At 49.5% G+C, this 18,013-nt stretch overlaps 4 protein-coding genes across 4 annotated transcripts; 2 read left to right on the forward strand and 2 right to left on the reverse strand.

Moving 5' to 3' along the window:
- Window positions 1-2,515: 2,515 nt before the first annotated feature.
- Window positions 2,516-4,644, forward strand: M406DRAFT_75480 (uncharacterized protein; the record flags this gene model as incomplete). The annotated part of the gene is made up of 2 exons (XM_040925858.1): window positions 2,516-3,796; window positions 3,901-4,644. The coding sequence occupies 2 exons, from the start codon at window positions 2,516-2,518 to the stop codon at window positions 4,642-4,644; spliced, it is 2,025 nt and encodes a 674-aa protein (XP_040779224.1).
- A 7,999-nt stretch (window positions 4,645-12,643) lies between these two features.
- On the forward strand, window positions 12,644-13,834 carry M406DRAFT_251172 (uncharacterized protein; the record flags this gene model as incomplete). The annotated part of the gene is made up of 1 exon (XM_040916747.1): window positions 12,644-13,834. One exon carries the CDS (start codon window positions 12,644-12,646, stop codon window positions 13,832-13,834), a length of 1,191 nt encoding a protein of 396 aa, XP_040779225.1.
- Window positions 13,835-15,045: 1,211 nt separating this feature from the next.
- M406DRAFT_251224 (uncharacterized protein) lies at window positions 15,046-17,109 on the reverse strand (the record flags this gene model as incomplete). Its single annotated transcript, XM_040916751.1, has 2 exons — window positions 15,046-15,921; window positions 15,988-17,109. Coding segments are annotated over 2 exons (1,998 nt in total), but the record flags the coding sequence as incomplete, so codon positions are not given.
- Window positions 17,110-17,112: 3 nt separating this feature from the next.
- Window positions 17,113-17,579, reverse strand: M406DRAFT_224036 (uncharacterized protein; the record flags this gene model as incomplete). The annotated part of the gene is made up of 2 exons (XM_040915670.1): window positions 17,113-17,381; window positions 17,435-17,579. Coding segments are annotated over 2 exons (414 nt in total), but the record flags the coding sequence as incomplete, so codon positions are not given.
- Window positions 17,580-18,013: the final 434 nt, after the last annotated feature.

The raw sequence follows: 18,013 nt of genomic DNA on the forward strand, positions 1-18,013 counted from the left end.
GATATGCGCCGTCTCTATACGAGGATCAACCCTCCGATCATTCCATGCCGGTAGGGGGATTGGGGGGGGGGGGGGGGTTGGGTTGAGCAAGAACAAGACAAGGAGTTACCACCAGCTGCACCCGACCCTGTCAGGATAACTGGCACGTGCTCGCCCTCGTAGACAACTTTTGCCCCGGAGACAAAGATTGTCGCTGGCTGCACCCGACCCTGTCAAGATGACCAGTACACAATCTTGTCACAGGATTTCTTGCCTTCTTCCCCCCCCCCCCCTCCCCCCCAGCGTGACGATCTTGCGCAGAGAGCCGTCGCCGGCTGCACCCGACCCTGTCAGGATAACCGGTACACGAGCCTTGCATACAGAGAATCCTGTCCGCAGTCTTCCCCAATCACCATCCGCAACGGGCCAGGCCGGGAAAAGAAAAATAAAAAGAAAAGGAGGGGGCATCCGCAACTACATGCCAGGATGGCCAGCATTACGACTCATCCGCTGCCTCTTGTGCTCTTGTCTCCTCGGCCGAGAAGAGATATGTGTTCCTGGCTGCACCTCGGCCTTGCCGCCCTCTCCAAGACGAACAAGCTGTGCATCTCCACCCTGTGATAAACGCTGGCGCTGTGCGCGGGTGACCCGAGACAAGGTCGGCCCAGGAGGCGGCGGCGACGGCGGCGGCGGGTGGGACCACTCCTCCCTGCCAGGTCTCGCATGGCCATGCGCATGCGCTGTCTTCTGTTCTGAATGGCTCACCCTCCTCGTGCGGGGTGCCCGGTTGTTGCGGACTGCTGTGGCCGGGAGGACCTGAGGGCTGCGGCCTAAGGAAGACGTCTTGCCAGAGCTAGCGCGTGCTCTTCTTGCCCCCGCGGCGGCTGGCTTCCTTGTCCTCTCGCCTGCCCGTCTCTCGCCCGCCTGAAGCGTATATGCCTGGTCTGCATCGTCCCTGCCGCTGCCGCTGTTGCTGCTGCTGCCGCCCTCCGCTGGCGGACCCACCGATGTGGCACCTGCCGAGTAGGGAGGGCTCGTGTTTGCCGCCGCCTGTGTCTTTCTCCTCTTGTTCTCTGGATAGAACCCCCGGCTCTCGGCCTCCTGCGGCTGTGCAGGGCCACAGTCTGCCTCGTCTCTTTGCTGGTCCCGCTTTCTCTTCTTACCGTGTGTGCTCGTGGCCGCGGAGGCGGGGGGTGGAGCTGCTGTTGGTGTTGGTGGTAGTGGTGATGATGACGACGTCTGTGTCTTGTCGTCTCCTGTCTGTAGGGCTGGAGACTGTTGAGGCCGGCGGCGGGTGCGCCTCGAGCTCTTCGGGGCCCGGGTTCGCTTCTGGACCCTGCTGCCCGAAGTTCTCGACAGGCCCCCGGCCTGGTTGGGCTGCGCACGCACCGCTGCGCGCCTGGGCGGCTTAGTCGCTGTTCGCATCGGTCGTGCGGGCGCCTGAGGCTCAGCGGACGAGGCGCGCGAGGGCGCCGTGACAAAGGACGGCGTTTCCGACTCGGCTCGTGTAGCGAGGGGCGCGGGAGGGAGGGGAGGGTCGGGTTGGGCCTGCGGCGGTGGTTGCGGCCTCGCTCGCCGGTTTTTGGGCAGGAAATTGGCAAAGAAGCTGGTTATGCTATCAAAAGAACCATAATAAACAACCTTCCATAAGTCGGCATATTGTTGCATATCCAGCAGCTCAATAGGAGCTCCTTGAAACAAACCTTGCACTGATACTAAGAATAATCTCTTAATCTCCTCATGCCTTATATCCCGCCGCTCAGAGAGCAGCCTGAAGAGCTCATCACAGTCTCGCGCAATGGTGCTGAGGTAGGCCACATCCCGGCAGAAGGCGTTTGTATCAAGCAGCGCTATCGTAGTCGTGTTGAACCGCGGTGCGAGGACGGTAAAGACATCTTGCTTGTCCATCCCAAACTTCTCGGCCGGCCAGTCGTGGGAGGGGTTCTCCGAGAAATAGCCTTCGTGATACCGCCGAAACTGTTCGGGCCAGTCTGCGGCCCATGGGTTGGGATTAGGAGGCATTAAGAGAGGCAGCAGGATGGACTTGAGATCGAGAAGAAGATAGACACGAAAAAGCAATGTCTGTTGTTGTAGTATTGTTTATAGAATGGGAATGTCAGAACACCTGGTACGGAAGCTAGGCGAAATCACAATAATATAAGCAGGAGACAGGCTTGAAGAGGTAGCTGGAAAGGCGATATGCTGGCTATGTAGGGGAGAGTAGCACGTGCTCTGCTAGCGCCCTGAAGGCGCCTTAGCGGTGGCGCCACTCCTGACAGGGAAGCACTGAGTGGAGCAAGCAAGCAGATTTTTCCGAGGCTCCTAACGCGTTAAGCGCTCCTAGCCCCGCAACCGCGTGGCACCTAAACTGAGTTCCCACCTGCTGATCTACAGGGCATAAATCCGCGTGGCTGGGCTCGCAAAGAGGCTAGGGATTCCTGCTCTTGAATCCAAAGATAATATATACCCTTTTGTACGATTATAGCAGCTGCGGTCGTGGTTTTTCTCAGAGTAGCATCATTTACAGCTCAGCAAGATGTCAGGCACGACCCCCAGCCCCACCCCATTAACTGCCGAGCTAAGGGAGCAGCTACGCGCCGCCCATGGGGGCAATCCCGCTCTGTGTTCTGCTGTAACATGTCTGGTCCTCGAAAGCCCGACAGGTCTCCCTTCTTCCGAGCAAAGCCTGATCGACCTGAGATCATCAGTGCTCCCGGCGGACCGGTCTACATCTAGCACAGCAGAAAATGCTGCTGTGCGCAATGCATCGCTCATCTCGACAGCCCCGTGGGACAATGTGATTTCAACAGATTCCTCCCCTACCCAGAATCCCGAGCCCGAGTCAGAGCCACAACAGTTTTATACAGCCCACACGAACATCATTCATGATAGTGATCATCTGCTGCACGAGTCCGACCAGAGCCTGCTGGCTGTTGTTGCTGCGCATGTTCAGGCAGCATCCGTCAACCCGCAGATAGATATGCTGCCCCGGCTGAGAGTTCTTTTTGAACAACTCGATGTGGGCGACCAGCAGCTAGCAGTGGACACCCGACATGCCTCTTTCTCTACCGAGACAGCAGCCAAGCAATACAAGGTGCTAGGTGCGACGCATACTCGTACCGAGACGGAGTGTGCACTGGTAATCGGCGATCTCCGGATTGCTATCCTGTTTGTCCCGTGGAAAGACCAGGCTCTTCTGATCAACAACTCGTCGGGGCTCCTCCGCCTGACAGGAAGGCCAGACAAGCTGAAAGGGCTCGATATACGGCCCAAGAGATATGAAACTCTCGACCCGGGCTCTTGGGTTCTCCAGAGCAACAGCACCTGCCTGTGGCTGCAGCTCCGACCGTGCCGCTATGATCTCCTTCTCGAGGAGCATACGAAAAAGAGAACAGCTCGGGCCGTGTCGTCGTCTTCCAAGGCAGCTCGGCTCTCAGTGGACCACCAGCGCAGCAGCACGAGGGCCAGCATTGCCGACCTGCATTCCGATCCCGAGGACGCTGCGAAGAGTCTCATCTGGAAGGCCGTTGCGCATGAGATTGACGATCTGGCCAACCTCGGCATTCCCCTGGGCCGCGCCTTGCACATACTTGATCACACTACGGCTGCGGTCGAGTACTCTATAAGGCGCCTTGATGGCTGGTTGGTAACCAGAAGCCACGGGCTTATCTTCAAGGCCGTCTGGTGCAGGACCGCACAACAGTCCCGAGTTGTTATTGTGAAGATGCACAAACCTGCCGCAGGTGATGAAAATTCGGTGCGAAACGCTGTCGATCGCTGGAAGAGGGAAGTGAAGATGCATCGTGGTCTGCAACATGTACGCTTCCTTTTTATTTTTTCTTTCTTTCTTTCTTTTTTTTTTTTCGTTTATGTACAACAAATTCTCCTTGATATTTCTGACTATGTCCTCGCTTCCCCCAGCCATGCATTGCCAGCCTTGTAGCATTTGATGCTCGCCTGCTGGTGCTTCTTGTGGAGCTGAAGAATGCTCATGATCTGGGCAGCCTCCAATGGTGTTACCCACGAAACTCATCAAGGGCTAGCCATTTCAAGGGAACCATCGATGATGCTTATACCATCTGTGCTGATATGGCGAGTGCGCTGAGCTACCTACAAGACAAGGACATTATCCATGATGATATTAAGGCGCTGAATATCTTATATCATAGACAAAACGGCGCTACACTTATCGACTTTGGGCTCAGCCATTTCGTGAGCGAAGGCATCACCCAAACGGGTGGATCACCATGGTACAAGGAACCTGCTACACAACTAACTAATCAAAATGAGACGATATTGGGCGATATATTCTCGTTGGGTGTTGTAATGCTGTATCTGATGGGCGAGATCTCTCTTCCCGATCAGCAACCCGGGTGGTCCATCCGTGATGCTATTCTGTACAAACCCGAAGCAGTAGCCTCGCAGAGAGCATGGTTCGAGATGCTGGAAATCAAAAGACAAGCTTTCGAGATGCCACCGCCCGGACGCGCGAGCACTAAGGAGGCAAAACTCCGTGACCTTGTCAGCAAGATGCTGCTCCCTAGGTCGGAACGCATCAGTGCCCGAGATCTGGCGAGGAAGTTGGGTTCAGAGCAGGGACGGTCTGCCTCAGGGGAAAGTAACTATGGTCCCCAGAGACGGCTGGAATATGGACTAGCCGACTGATCGGGGTTTCGGGGTTAGAATTCAGGATAAGTTGTGCTCGGGTCTTGTATTTCATTTTGCACTAAAAAAAAAAAAACATAAGAGTTGTCTCTTTCGAAGCTCGTACCACTATGACAACAATCCGCCCCTCTGTAAAGAGCAGCATTCCTCTTCCGAGGTCCGTCGGGTTCCTCACTTGGATTCGGGGAGCTGCTTTGACTTAACTCTGTTTGTGGAAATGAATGGGACGGAAGCCGGGCAAGCAAAGCAAGCCTATGACGGCCGAGATGGATGCCATGACAATGGCCGCTGAAGAAGCTCGGTAAGCTTGTAGGGTTCACATCACTGCGGGGTAGAGTTCTCTTTTTCCTTAATATTTTTTTTTTTTTTTAATTTTTTTGAATAAATTTGTTTTTCGTCTTCTCGCGCAGTTTAGTGCTGATCGTAAAGCTACGCGAAATATTTTCAAGTATAACGCGTATATGCTAATAGTGGCGCGATTTGATATAAATAATAGCTACAACAGCCTGCACCTCAGCAGCAGCACGAATCCGTTCAGCTTCAGCCTCCTCGGCCTCCTCCTTCTCAAGCTCCTTGAGATTCTTGAGACCTCGACGGATAGCCTTGGATATCCTCTCGCGCTACATCCTTTTCTGCTGATACAACCGAGTCAACCTTAGCTCCAGCTTCTCGATCTCGTTCTTCAATTTTTGGTGTTGTATCGAAGTAAGGAGAAGTTCGGCAGTGTTGGTTGGTTCTAGGATGTTACACTTCGTATAGCCTTGGGCTACGCACTCGGAACAACGAGAAGAATCCTTGGGAGAAACGGTATACGAAGTCAAACTGCGCTTATTACAATAGGAGCAAGAATGCATATCGAATCCATTAGAGACAATAGACTGAAAAAGGAAGTTCTTTTGTTTCTTTTTGTCAGAACGAGGATTCGAAGATTTGGGTTTTGTAATTCTGTTCAATATCTCGATTAGGAAGGCATGATCCAATGCATAAAGAGCTTGCTAGGAAACTTACGAAAGATCGTTAAGAATAACAACTGATAGGAGGGAGATGATGTTATGACCCATCCAACATGCAGATTACAGAGCAGGCTCCGCAAACAAGGGACCAGGTGTTGCAACCCAGCGTCGGACAACAGACAGTATTACATAACCCAGGGTTAGGGTTGTAATGGAGGGAGGATCAATGGATCTGCTCGGAGATCCTCAGATCCTCATACCATGGATCAATGGATCTGCTAGCAGATCCATAGAGCTATACTGAAGAGCTGGATATATAAGGACACGTTCATTACCACTAGATAGACCACCAGGACATAGCTCTTCAGTCATCAATCTAAGTATTCATTTGTCACACACTTGAATAGCCCCAAAGGCGAATGATCAGCACTTGCACGGATTACTCAGTTATATTTCCGTATTCAGTGGATTCTACTTTGACACCGCTCTTGTTAGCATAAACCCTTTGTGTACTTCAGATCTTCGGATATTGCAGTGCATATCATTACATAGCAGCATAGGAAATACCAACAAACAATACAGCAGAAGCAGCAAACAACAAACCAGAATATAAGATTGAAAGGATTCTCAAGTATAGAAGCATAGATAGCACGTAAGAATACCTTATCAAGTGGAAAGATTATCTAGCAAGCGAGAATTTATAGGAATTACAGAAATATGTTGAAAATGCTTAAGAAAAAATAGCTGAGTATTGAAAGAGAAAAACTAGCATCTAGAACGATCACTCCGCCCCGGACTGAGATCCAGAGGCTTCAAGAACCTCATTCTCCAGAAATCTAGATCAGTTCACTATACTATTCCCCACATTCACGGAATTCCAGTCAAACCCCTCAAGAAAAGAATCCGCACCAGCAACAGCGGACCCCTCAGCTACCACAGACTGCACCTCGGCAGCAGCATACATCCGCTCAGCTTCAGCCTCCTCGGCCTCCGCTTCTTCCAGATCTGCAAGATTCTTGAGACCCCAGTGGAAAGCGCGTATCATCTTCTCCTGCCACATCTTTTTCTGTTGCTAAAGGCGTATCAGCTTCAGCTCCAAGTCCTCGATTTCATCCTCCAGCTTTTGATGCTGGACAGAGGCAGAGATCAACTCAGCAGCGTTGATCAGCTCGAGCATATTGCACTTGGACTGATTGTGCTGAACGCATTGAAGGCAACAAGAAGAGTCTTTTTCAGAGATATCACAGATCTCTAAGCTCAAGCGATCGCAGTAGGAGCAGGAATGCATCTTAATAGCACTAAAGGAGATTTTGAAAAGAAGAGATTCCCGCTGTTTATTCTTGTTGGAATAAGGATTTAAAGATTTCAGTTTTATAACTTTATTCTTCATCTTGATTAGAAAAGCGTAATTATGTATATGAAGAACTTGCAAGAAAACTTACAGAAGATTGTTGAGAACAATGATTAATAGAAGGGAGATGATATTATAACCTATCTAACATGCAGATTACAAAACAGGCTCTGCTAACAAGGAATCAGATGTTACAATCCAACGTTGAACAACCAATAGGATTACATAACCCAGAGTTAGAGTTGTAATGAAGAGAGGATCTATAGATCTGCTCCAGATCTCCAGAGCCTCATACCATGAATCTATAGATCTGCTCCAAATTTCTAGATCCGCACTGAAGAGCTGAATATATAAGAATACATTCATTACCATTAAATAGACTACCAGGACATAGCTCTTCAGTCGTCAATCTAAGTATTCATTTGTTACACACTTGAATAGCCCCAAAGGCGAATGAAAGCACTTGCACGGATTACTCATTACTTGTTCCATATTCAGTAGATATCACTTTGATACTGCTCTTGCTAGCATAAACTCTTTGTGTACTTCAGGATCTTCGGATATTGCAGTGCATCATCACAGCTACCCTCAGGATCAGCTACGAAAGAAAGAACCCAGAACAAATAATCCTGGCGGAACAGGACGCCTACATTCAGAATGTACACAGCACACCAGCATACAGACACCAGGGAGTCAGAGCAACCTACGCACGAATTTCAAGATACTGGCATCCGCCAGAACTCAAGAAGAGGATTGAGAACCTCTTACAGCAATGCAACGAGTATCAGAAGAATAAGGCTAGTTGCTACAAGCCTTATGAACTGCTACAAGCTTTACCAGTACCTAGCGCTGCTTAGTTCTCCATCAGCCTAGACTTCATTATCAAGCTACTACTCTCACAAGAACCCTTAACCAAAGTGCAGTTTGATAGCATCTTGGTAGTGGTTTGCAGACTGAGCAAGTACGCTTATTTCCTTTCCTACAAGAAGAGCAGTACTGCAGAAGAACTCGTATACGCATTTCTCAGAATAATCATAGCCAACCATAGCATGCCACAAGAAATCATTTCCGATAGAGACAGAAAGTTTGCATTATACTTCTGAATCTTACTGATAAAGCAACTTAGAACAAAACATAAAATGTTTACAGCATTTCACTTACAAACAAACGAACAGACAGAGCATACAAATCAGATTGTGAAACAATATCTACAGTTCTATGTAAATCACGAACAGAATAATTGGATTGAACTACTATCACTAGTATAATTTGCATATAATAGTGCAAATATGAGCACTATAAAGATTTCATCATTCTACACATTCTACAGGCACAATCTTACAGCATACCATGAAATCATTCCAGGAGCAAATGCTGAAGCAGCGAATAAAAAGGCTCAAAGAATCAGAAAGATTCATGAAGATCTCCGATCAGAACTCATATTCGTACAAGAAAGAATAGCACGATTTGCAAACTCTAAAAGGATTAAGAGACCAATCCTGCAGAAGGAAGATAAAGTCTATCTTGTTCAACGAAAGGAATACATTAAGATAGTACAATCCAGCTACAAACTCAACTACAAGAAGCTTAGCCTATTTAAGATTTTGCAAAAGCTATTATCAGTTAGCTACAAACTCGCACTATTCTACAGAATGAGAATATACTCAGTCTTCCACATCTCATTGCTTGAACCAGCAGCAAGGAGCGCAAGAACCGATGATACTATCAAAGTACAATCAGAAAATGCGCAGAAGTACGAGGTACAGAAGATCCTCAAATCACGAGAATCAGAAAGCACGCTTGAATATCTTGTCAAATGGAAGAACTACCCATCCAGCGAAAACACATGAGAACCACCAGAAAACCTCAACTGCGACAGAAAACTGGAAGAGTTTCATTCCAGGACCTAGGAGAACGCTCCGCTCCGGACCGACTCCCAGAAGCCCCAGCGCTTGAAGATCCACCAACCTGAGGCATCTCAGCCAGAAAATCAGACCCAACCCCGGAAATCGAATCACCCCCAGCAGCAGTCACGAACCCATTCTCTTCCAGATCCTGCATTGCAGCAACAAAATCGAAACCCGGAGGAAAATCAGCAGGCCCTTGGAAGATGGAAGCAGGAGAAGGCTGAACCCCAGCCTCCGCAGCCTTGATGACGCTCCTCAGCCTCCTTAGCCTCGATCTGTTCCAACTCCTCCACGCTGCTCAAGCCCCGGGAAAGAGCCTCAAATATCTTCTCGATCCAATAATGACGCTGCTTGCGCAAACAACGAACCCTAGCAGCCGCGAGTTCAAGTTGCTCCTCAGCAGCCACCAGCTCCTCATCAGCCTATCGGTGCTGATTGTGTGCGAGGCCAGGTGGGTCACTGGCCCCACTATCGCCAGCCAACCTAGCTATAGCTCCAGTTAGCCAGCTTTTTTCTTCCCTTCCTCTCTTTTCCTCCCTTTTTTCCTTCCCTAAGCGCAGTCCAATACAGTTCATTTCCCATAGATTGACGATCTTCTGCATCTGAGCAGGAGTAAGACCCAAGCGGTTATAGCTGCTACGACCTCGCAGCACACAGAAGGCATAGCGAGAAGTATCGGAATCGGAAGGCTTGCACTTAGTCTTGTGCGAATCGCAAAAAGAACAGGAGGGCATTCTCCCGAAGTGATCAAAAAGAACAGAGAGAAAGCAAAGGGTTTGACTGATCCGGTAAAATACGATCTTGGCGGAAAGAGATTTTTCAACCCTGTTCTTCATCTTGATTAGGAAGGGGCGAACCAATCTATGGAGTATAATGGGAAACTTACAGGAGATCGTTAGGGATAACGATCGATAGGAGGGAGATGATATTATAACCCAGTCAACATGCAGATCACGAAACGAGTCACACGGAACAACTGGCCGGAAGCCAGGAATACTGAATCCAACACCCCAGTAAAGGGGAAAGCTTACATAAGCAAGGGTTAGGGTTTAAATAGTTGGAATAGTCTGACTATCCTGACTATCGCCAGGTTCGCCCAACTATTCCGACGAACCAACAGAACCAACACTACTAACAGGACTGAAGAGACGGATATATAACCACAGTCATTACCACCAGCAGATAGATCCTGTACATAGCTCTGTAGTCGTCAATCTAAGTATTCAGTCTTACACACTGAGTAGCCCCAAAAGCAGTGAACACTCGCATTGTTTATTAGGACTTGTACGGTTCCGTATTCAAGGACTTGACACTTTGATATCGCTCTTGCTAGCATAAACCCAATCGGTACTTAGGAATCTTCGGATTACTGCAGTGCTCATTACTTTGAAGAATATTCGAGAAAAGAAGCTTCAAACGGATTCATACATACCTCTAGATTAGCAAGGCTAATAGCTTAAGGAGAAGAATCTAGCGGAAAGGATGCTACTATTGTGCTAGGGTTTTCGCAGATTACAGAAATAAGAATGCAGGCATCATGTGATGATGCACTGCAATATCCGAAGATCCTGAAGTACACAAAGAGTTTATGCTAGCAAGAGCAGTATCAAAGTGTTATCCACTAAAATACGGAACAAGTAACGAGTAATCCGTGCAAATGCTTTCATCCGCCTTTGGAGCTATTCAAGTGTATAACAAATGAATACTTAGATTGATAACTGAAGAGCTATGTCCTGATGATCTATCTAATAGTAATGAACGTGTTCTTATATATCCAGCTCTTCAGTATGGCTCACCTGGCTTACTGATGATCCAAATGATCCGTCCTTGTCATAGCCCTAACCCTTGATTACGTAATCCGCTCAGTTCTTTTGTTGGCGGGGGCTGTCCTGTGACCTGCATGCTAGATGGGTCATAACACACTATCAGAAGCAGATGCAGAAGCTGTAGACAGAAGAATTAAGAAAATCAAGAAAGTTCAGGAAGAACTTCAATCAGAACTACAATTCGTTCAAGAATGAATGATACAATATGCAAACTCCAAAAGGATTAAGAGACCAATCCTACAGGAGAAAGATAAGGCCTACCTACTTCGCTCATTACATCGGGACTCATTAGCTCAGCAGGGAAAGGGGCAGCGGCGGAGGGCTGGGCGGGGCTAGGGTAAGGGCGGGGCGGGCGGGCTAGGCGAGGAACACCAAACCGAAGCCTAGCGGAGAGGGGCGCGTTGGATGCGGCCGCCCGGCAGCTCAGGGCATCTAGGAGAGGAGAAAAATATGTAAGACTGATCGCTGGGCGGCGGCGGGTCCGCTGATGTCTTTTTTTTTTTCCGGATTCCGGTGAGCGGCAGCGGGTTGTACTCTTTCCTGGTCAATAGAACCTCTGAAGAGAAAAGCAACTATTGGCAGCACGCTGAGCTCCGAGGCTGGATACACTTGTGGGGAAAGATGGCTAAAAAGGTTCTGTTATGTGAGAAGTATCAACTACAAGAATGTATGAAAAGAGGATTTCTATTCTTGAACACTAGTCACATTTCTTTCCTTTCCCATCCAACAGATATAGCAACAATGTGAACAGAATATCCCTCCATAGCATACAGTGCACATCTGAAAGGGGTGCTATTTCTACTGTCTTGTGTGAAAGATGATAGCTATCTGCTCAAAAAATGATAGCTGCAGCTCCTAAATGCATAGTCCGATCCTGTGGATAAGCCTGCTCTGGTGAGACAATGTGCTCCACTTCTAGATGCTTGACCATGTATCATTCATCAAAGCTAACTTACAGTTGAACAAAGACCATTTCTCCAGCCTCATGCTGCTAGCAGAGCCACAAATTGAGGCAGGGATTTTAGTTCTCTACCTAGAACTCACCCTCATTCACTCCACTGGAAGCTGATGAATAATTGCTCCGGGTGCCTACTATTAGAACGACCGCTCGTCCTAACCCATCGGTTTCAGAGAAGGACGACTCTTGAGTCTGCTCCGAATAGACAAAGCACCTGCTCCCTTTCTGAATATGCAATCAAAGGAGCGCGAACGGCACACAAAGAGGATAAGGCTTATCCACTCTATAGGTTTTGTTGTCCGATCAAAAGGCCCGGTTAGGCCGAATTTCTGCGACGAACCCCTTTATGCCGAGAGCCCGAAGTTGTTTTCAGCCACGGGGAGAAAGACTCTTTGATCCGACAATTTTCTATGCTGTAAAATGTCTCGCCACCGATCATGCGCGGCCTGGGCGGTTCCAAGGAGTCTTTTCTCACATGACAGCGCAAATGTGATAGAGACGGAGAGAGAGAGAATACCCGCTAAATAATCCGTTCTTAGCTGGACTACGACCTCATGGCTGAAAAGTTGATAGCTCTTTTGACGACGTACGGCTGTGCGGTCGCTTGGTGTCAGTCATCCTGAATTCTGTCACAAAATCCCATCCTCCCTCCGCATTCGCGATTTTCTCGTCATGAGAAGCCGAGTTGCCAAACCGCGGCAGGCCCGTCGCTTTCCTCTCAGACCCCGCAAACTCTCCCAAGAACAGCTGCTGAGCACTATTGCAAAGAATAGTACAGGTATGTCGGCAGCATACCCTTGTTTTTTAAGAAGAAGACATGTTGACGCCTTTGAGGTAAAGAGCTTCCACTGAGCCACAGCGAGCAACAGTCTCCAGTGAGTAGAGAATTTGCGCAAGAGGAGCCATGCTCGCCGCCCGAAGAAGGACAACTCGGCACGCCAAGTACACATACACAACAATTCAGGGTTGAAGACAAGAAAGTAGAAAAGGCGGCTCAGGTACGGATGGTATCGTTTTGCTCACAATCAAGTCACCGACTAACAGAAGAACTCGTGCAGAGACCTCGTCCACCTCTCAAGGTTCTAAACATCTCCCTCTTTGCGCCCAAGGCCACAGGGCAAGACAAGCAAGCCCCCTCAGCCACGTGGTTGCGAGAGCAGCAGGTCGGCAGCGCCAGCGACGGCAACAATCCCAAGGCAAAACGAGCACCGTTGACACGGAAGAACTTGGCTCTATTCAACAAAATGGCCGAAAAGAAAGATACCGGCAAGTCAGCGCTGTCTGCTTCCCCAGATCCGACCAGAAGAACCAGAACAACCACTATTTCAACAACAGCACCTGGCTTTTCTTCTCGAGCCCGAGACAACGGGATTCTCAATCCACGTAATTGCAAAGCTCCCACGAATCTTGACAATCTACGTGAACAGTATGCCGAATCTCGATATTCAGCTTCGCCTACTGAGTCAGCTTTCAAGGATTATATTGACGAGGTTGAGGATGCTCCTAATGAAGCAACGATGGTTGAAGTGGGCGGGCAACTTCTGAAAAAATATCCAAGGGATGGTTATAAACGCGTTCTCAACCAGGCCTTTACAGGCTTTCCAAAGAACGTTGGTTTCAACAATGGTCTGTCTGCTCCGCAGCCTGATTATGCTCAAGGTCTTGAGAAGGACAAATTCCGTCCGTTCCCAATCTACCAGATCGATGGGGCTATTATCTATAAAGATGATCCTGACTCTTTAACCTTACCGCATTTAGCTGGAGAGTGGAAAGGACCAGGAAAGGATATGAGAGAAGCTAGGCTGCAAAGCGCTTATGACGGGGCTTCTCTTGTCTATGCGCGAAATAAGGCTCTTTCTTATCTCGGAACACCTGATCCTCCTGGGTATGCTCAAATTACGACTTTTACCACAGATGGCACAAACCTCAATTTGTTTGCACACTATGCCAGGCCATCTTCCATAGATGGTAGGCTGGAATACCATCAGTACCCTATCAACTCGACACTTCTTACCAATTCTTACCAGGAGTTCAAGACTGGCCGAAAAGAGCTCCGGAATGCACAGGACTATGCAAAGAACCAGTGCTACAACTTGAGGGACCAGCTGAATGACTATTGGCAGAAGCAGCAGCATTGTGATGCTCTCCAAGCCATCGCTGAAGGAGCTTCTCGGCCTGGGCTGTGCAGGGAGTAGCTTGACGAGGATGGAGACAAAGCCAAAGCTGGTCCTACAAGCAACAACATGTTCCACTAGAGAGAGGCAAGCGGCACTGACTCCAAAGTTGTTGGAACAGTGAGGTGAAAGAAGGATGATGTTGTTCAAGAGCATGCAACCATTGAAGAGGATGCCAAGGTCGAGGTTCCTCTCGAGGTAGCGAAATAGGTGCTTTTGAAGGTGTATATGAGCTGCTGAGGGGCCCGCATTACCTTTGGCGATCTTTCCCACCGTGAACGAGATGTCAGGCCTCGTACCAGTAGATAGCCAATTCAGTGCTCCTGTACGCTTTTGATAGAGCTTTGTCTGGTCATAAAGAGGCTCCCAGGCCTTAGGCAGTTCAAAGCCAACCGGCCACGGGGTCTTCGCGACCTTGTGTGACTCAAAGCCGTATAGGATGACGATCTTTCTGGCATACTCCTCCTGCGAGAGGAAGATCGTCGAGTTCTCCTTGTCCCTTTTGATGTTGAAGCTCAGGAACTTCTCAGGCTCTCCCAAAAGCGCTGGGACGCTGTGCTGGATGAACATCACCCTTGTTCCGTCCATCTTGAATGCCATCGTTGTTGGTAGTCTTGGTGATGATGGAAGAGGGACCGTAGCCGCTTCCTCAATGCTTGGAACAGCTTGTATGTCCTCGTTGACGGACTGGCTTGCGATGTTCTCGTTATCAGAGTCCATCTGTTATGGGGATCAGGACGGCTTGGTGTCCTGAAGAGCTTGAGGGTCGAAAGGACTAGCTTGAGGGTCCTCTCTGTTGTTTTTGAGTGAATTCAACCGCGTTGAGCGCGATTCGAGGTCGAATTCGAGGTTTTTGCCGTAATCAGGGGTCGAGGAACGATTCAAATATCGTGAATGCTCGAAAGAAAGGGCAAGAGGGCTGCATAACCTGTGCGACAGCTAAAAGGAGTAACCACTCCCAGCTGACTGGAAACGGCTGTGGCTTATATAGCTGCGTAACGGTCGAACTTACACAATATCAGGTTTCCAAGATCTAGAGATCCGATTCCTATCTTGATCTATTGGGCGAGATTTCCCAACACTGCCGCCCTAAACATAATAATCGAAGATCAAAAGCTCTCCTAAGTACTGCATATCTCAATCTAGCATCTGAAGGTGAAATTAATTCAGCTATCAGGAATATCGATATAATGCCATCCATCTATCTCATCTATAACTCCCAGAACGCTACTTCAGGAGTTCGGGTGAGATGCAATGCCAGATATTGCATTATCGAATTCTTTAATGGTAGCATCGTATAGAGGTCCTGGTTCTGGCGGCGTGCCAATATATAACTTGCCTTCAGCCGAGATGGGAAATAGAATCCGGCGAAGTCCGCTGCATAGTGGCTTGACACAGGCAAGGGATGGCGGAAAATGAGCCAGAAGCACCTCGAAGCTGTCAGCATGCATATGCCCCTGCTTGCTTAATGCAATATCATCGAAAGAACCCATGTACCACGTCTTCCAAACATCGCTGGGCGGCCTTGCCTTAGGATCGCAGAGAAAACCCCTCTCCCATGCCCGGCAGCCGCAGACCCAGAGGAGGACATAGAAGAAGGACTCCAGGTCGTGTCGGAAGGTGTGTCCAGCGTTCCGTAGAACCTCGATAGCCATAAACTCCATCGTGCCAGTCTGGTAGCGTGCACCTGATCTACCGCTGCCTATCTGCTTAGCCAAATCAAGATCGATTAGCATTCCGGTAAATCCATTAGCACAGCGAGGATCTGTGATGATAATGTTGTTTTCCGAGATATCTCTATGTAGGATCTTGCCGGTCAAGTACAGAGATCGATGAGCTCTGATAGCGTCTCGGAGAGCAGTAAGCAGTTCAGATATAGTTGTAAAGCTATTGAGACCCCGCCCTGCAGGAGAGATGGCGAGGCAGCCGAGCTGGCGGTTATCGTATGGGTCAGAGCTCCGATCGTATAGACTGCCCGGAGCATCAGGTTTCAGCTCATAGCGGAGCCCTGAGGAGTGGCTGTTAGACTTCTGCCTCTTGGCAGTAGCTACGTTCTGGCTATCAACAGACGCTCGCTTCCTTGAGTCATGGCTCTCCTGGCGAGCCAGCTGCAGCACTCGTGTTAGGGACCCAGATTGACTGGTGGATTGTTTGTTCGGCTCGGCTTGGCTAACCTGCTGCAGCTGGAGCGACTGCGAGGTAAGGGAGCGGGATGATGTGAGCTCAGCGCCGGCGGCACCATGAATAGTCCATGGGCGACCAAACACGAGACCGCTGCGGAGATCAGCGATGCTCGTGATTCTCTGATATCCCACAAACTGAGCAATGCCCTCAACGCCTTTCTCGTAAGCAAGCCTGAGATGATCTGCCTCTGGGGGCCGCTTGTTCGAAGTCCAGGAGAACTTCACAACATTATTGTGATCAGTCGTCCTAAAGCAGGTTGTGCCCCGGCAGACCACCGCTCTCTGCTTAACGAACGGCTCCTGGTCTAGCTGCAGTTTCCTCTTCTTGCCATGCACATCGCTCGTAAGAGTAATAGTGCGCTTGCTGCCCCTGCAGTTAGTAAAGGTATCGAGGCCGAGCTCCTCGTCGCTCATGAATGCATATCCAGCTAGGGAGAGTATAAACTTGTCGGGCTCCTCATGAATATCGAACTCGCCAGAGCTGTAGGGGCCCGATCTGTCAAAAACCCAGAGCTCCATCTTGGTTCCGTGTAGGAAGAACCCGTGAGCAAACCGACGAGTGGGCTGGCTGGTGAAGAGATCGCGCATGTAGCGAGAGAGCTGCAGCAGCAGCGTCTTAGGGCCGGGGTGCGACTGCTTATGCTCTCCGAGAACGAGTATATCCTTCCAGTCATGTTTGGGAGTATCAACGCTTCTAGGCTTTAGAAAGATATCGAGCTGCCGCGAGGCCTCACCGCCCATCAGAGCGCTGGTGCTCGGAGCGCTGTGGTATGTAGATGGTGCACCGACGAGAAAGTCCTCCTGGAATTGGAGCAGCCATGCCCAGACATCCTTCTGTGTTGGGGGATCGGGAAAGTCCGCCCACTGCCCGTCAACATGTCTTGCGCTGATGGACTGGTAGATAGTCCTGCACTGCTCAGTCCATGACTGGCCCTCGAAGTATTTTTCGAAGAAGCCGTTAACGCCTCGAAAGATAGTCCCGTTGAGCTCGTACAAGAGGGCCTGATCCAGTATCTTCTTAGTCTGCTCCTTGCCCTGAAACGACGATGTGGAGCGGACCACTGGCGTAGCACTGGCGGGCGTTGAGACGCTTCGAGGAGGGGTTCGCGGGGCGGCAGGAGCAACTGGCTGGGGGCGTGAGGCGGATGCAGCAGTGATAGCATAATGAACTTGGTCCCAGATCAGCGCATCGTCGGAACGAACATCGATAGCTGTCTTGAGGAGGCATTTGATACAGTCGAGATCGAAGTCGTTGGAGGTAACAGCAGAGTTGAGGTTCAGAAGATCACTGCGAAGGGCACTGTGGGTTGCATTCGGCTGGAGATTACGAACAGCTGGGAGGTTTCGGATAGCAAACAGGAGATCGAGGGCGAGATTCTGGATATCTGTATAGAATTTAGACAGGACTCTCTCAGCCAAGCATTCATCTCTCTCTTACCTTCTTTAACAAGCTGATCAAGCGCGTCTGGGGTGCAAGAGATGTTTCTGTCTTCACAGAGTGAAGCAAAAGAAGCATGAAAAGCATCAAGTTTGTTCCTAATCGGATAGCTTCTGATCTCTGATAGCGATTGATCCGCCATCGTAGGTATGTAGAGCTACAGCGTAAGCTAGAGGGAAGAGGCCGTGGGTATAAGAAGGGGGATTGATTCGACAATGCGGTAGACTTGATTCCGTAAGCGGATTTTCAGGGTTGTCGATGAGGGCAGCATGTAGGAGCGGTTTGATGCGGTCGGGGATGGAGCCGAGAGCGTCGGGCGGCGAGATGGCTTCAAAACAGCCCGTCCTGGCAGGAGGTTGCAACGCTCTGTATTATGATATGATCAGCTGGGTGGGCGTGCAGAGCTGGAAGCTGGCTGGCGTTCCCTACCGTCTTAGTTGAGTTAATGGACACGTCCGAGACGCTCTTTTCTTCGCGAAGTACTAAAAGACAAGCAGCTGGTGATGATCTTTGACTGTAGTTGAGACGCCACAGGAGGAGGATATAACCCCTGAGGTGGACGCGGTTGATGGAGGTCGC

The sequence above is a fragment of the Cryphonectria parasitica genome (genome assembly GCF_011745365.1).
Source record: "Cryphonectria parasitica EP155 unplaced genomic scaffold M406scaffold_2, whole genome shotgun sequence".
Classification (NCBI taxonomy): Eukaryota; Fungi; Ascomycota; class Sordariomycetes; order Diaporthales; family Cryphonectriaceae; genus Cryphonectria; species Cryphonectria parasitica.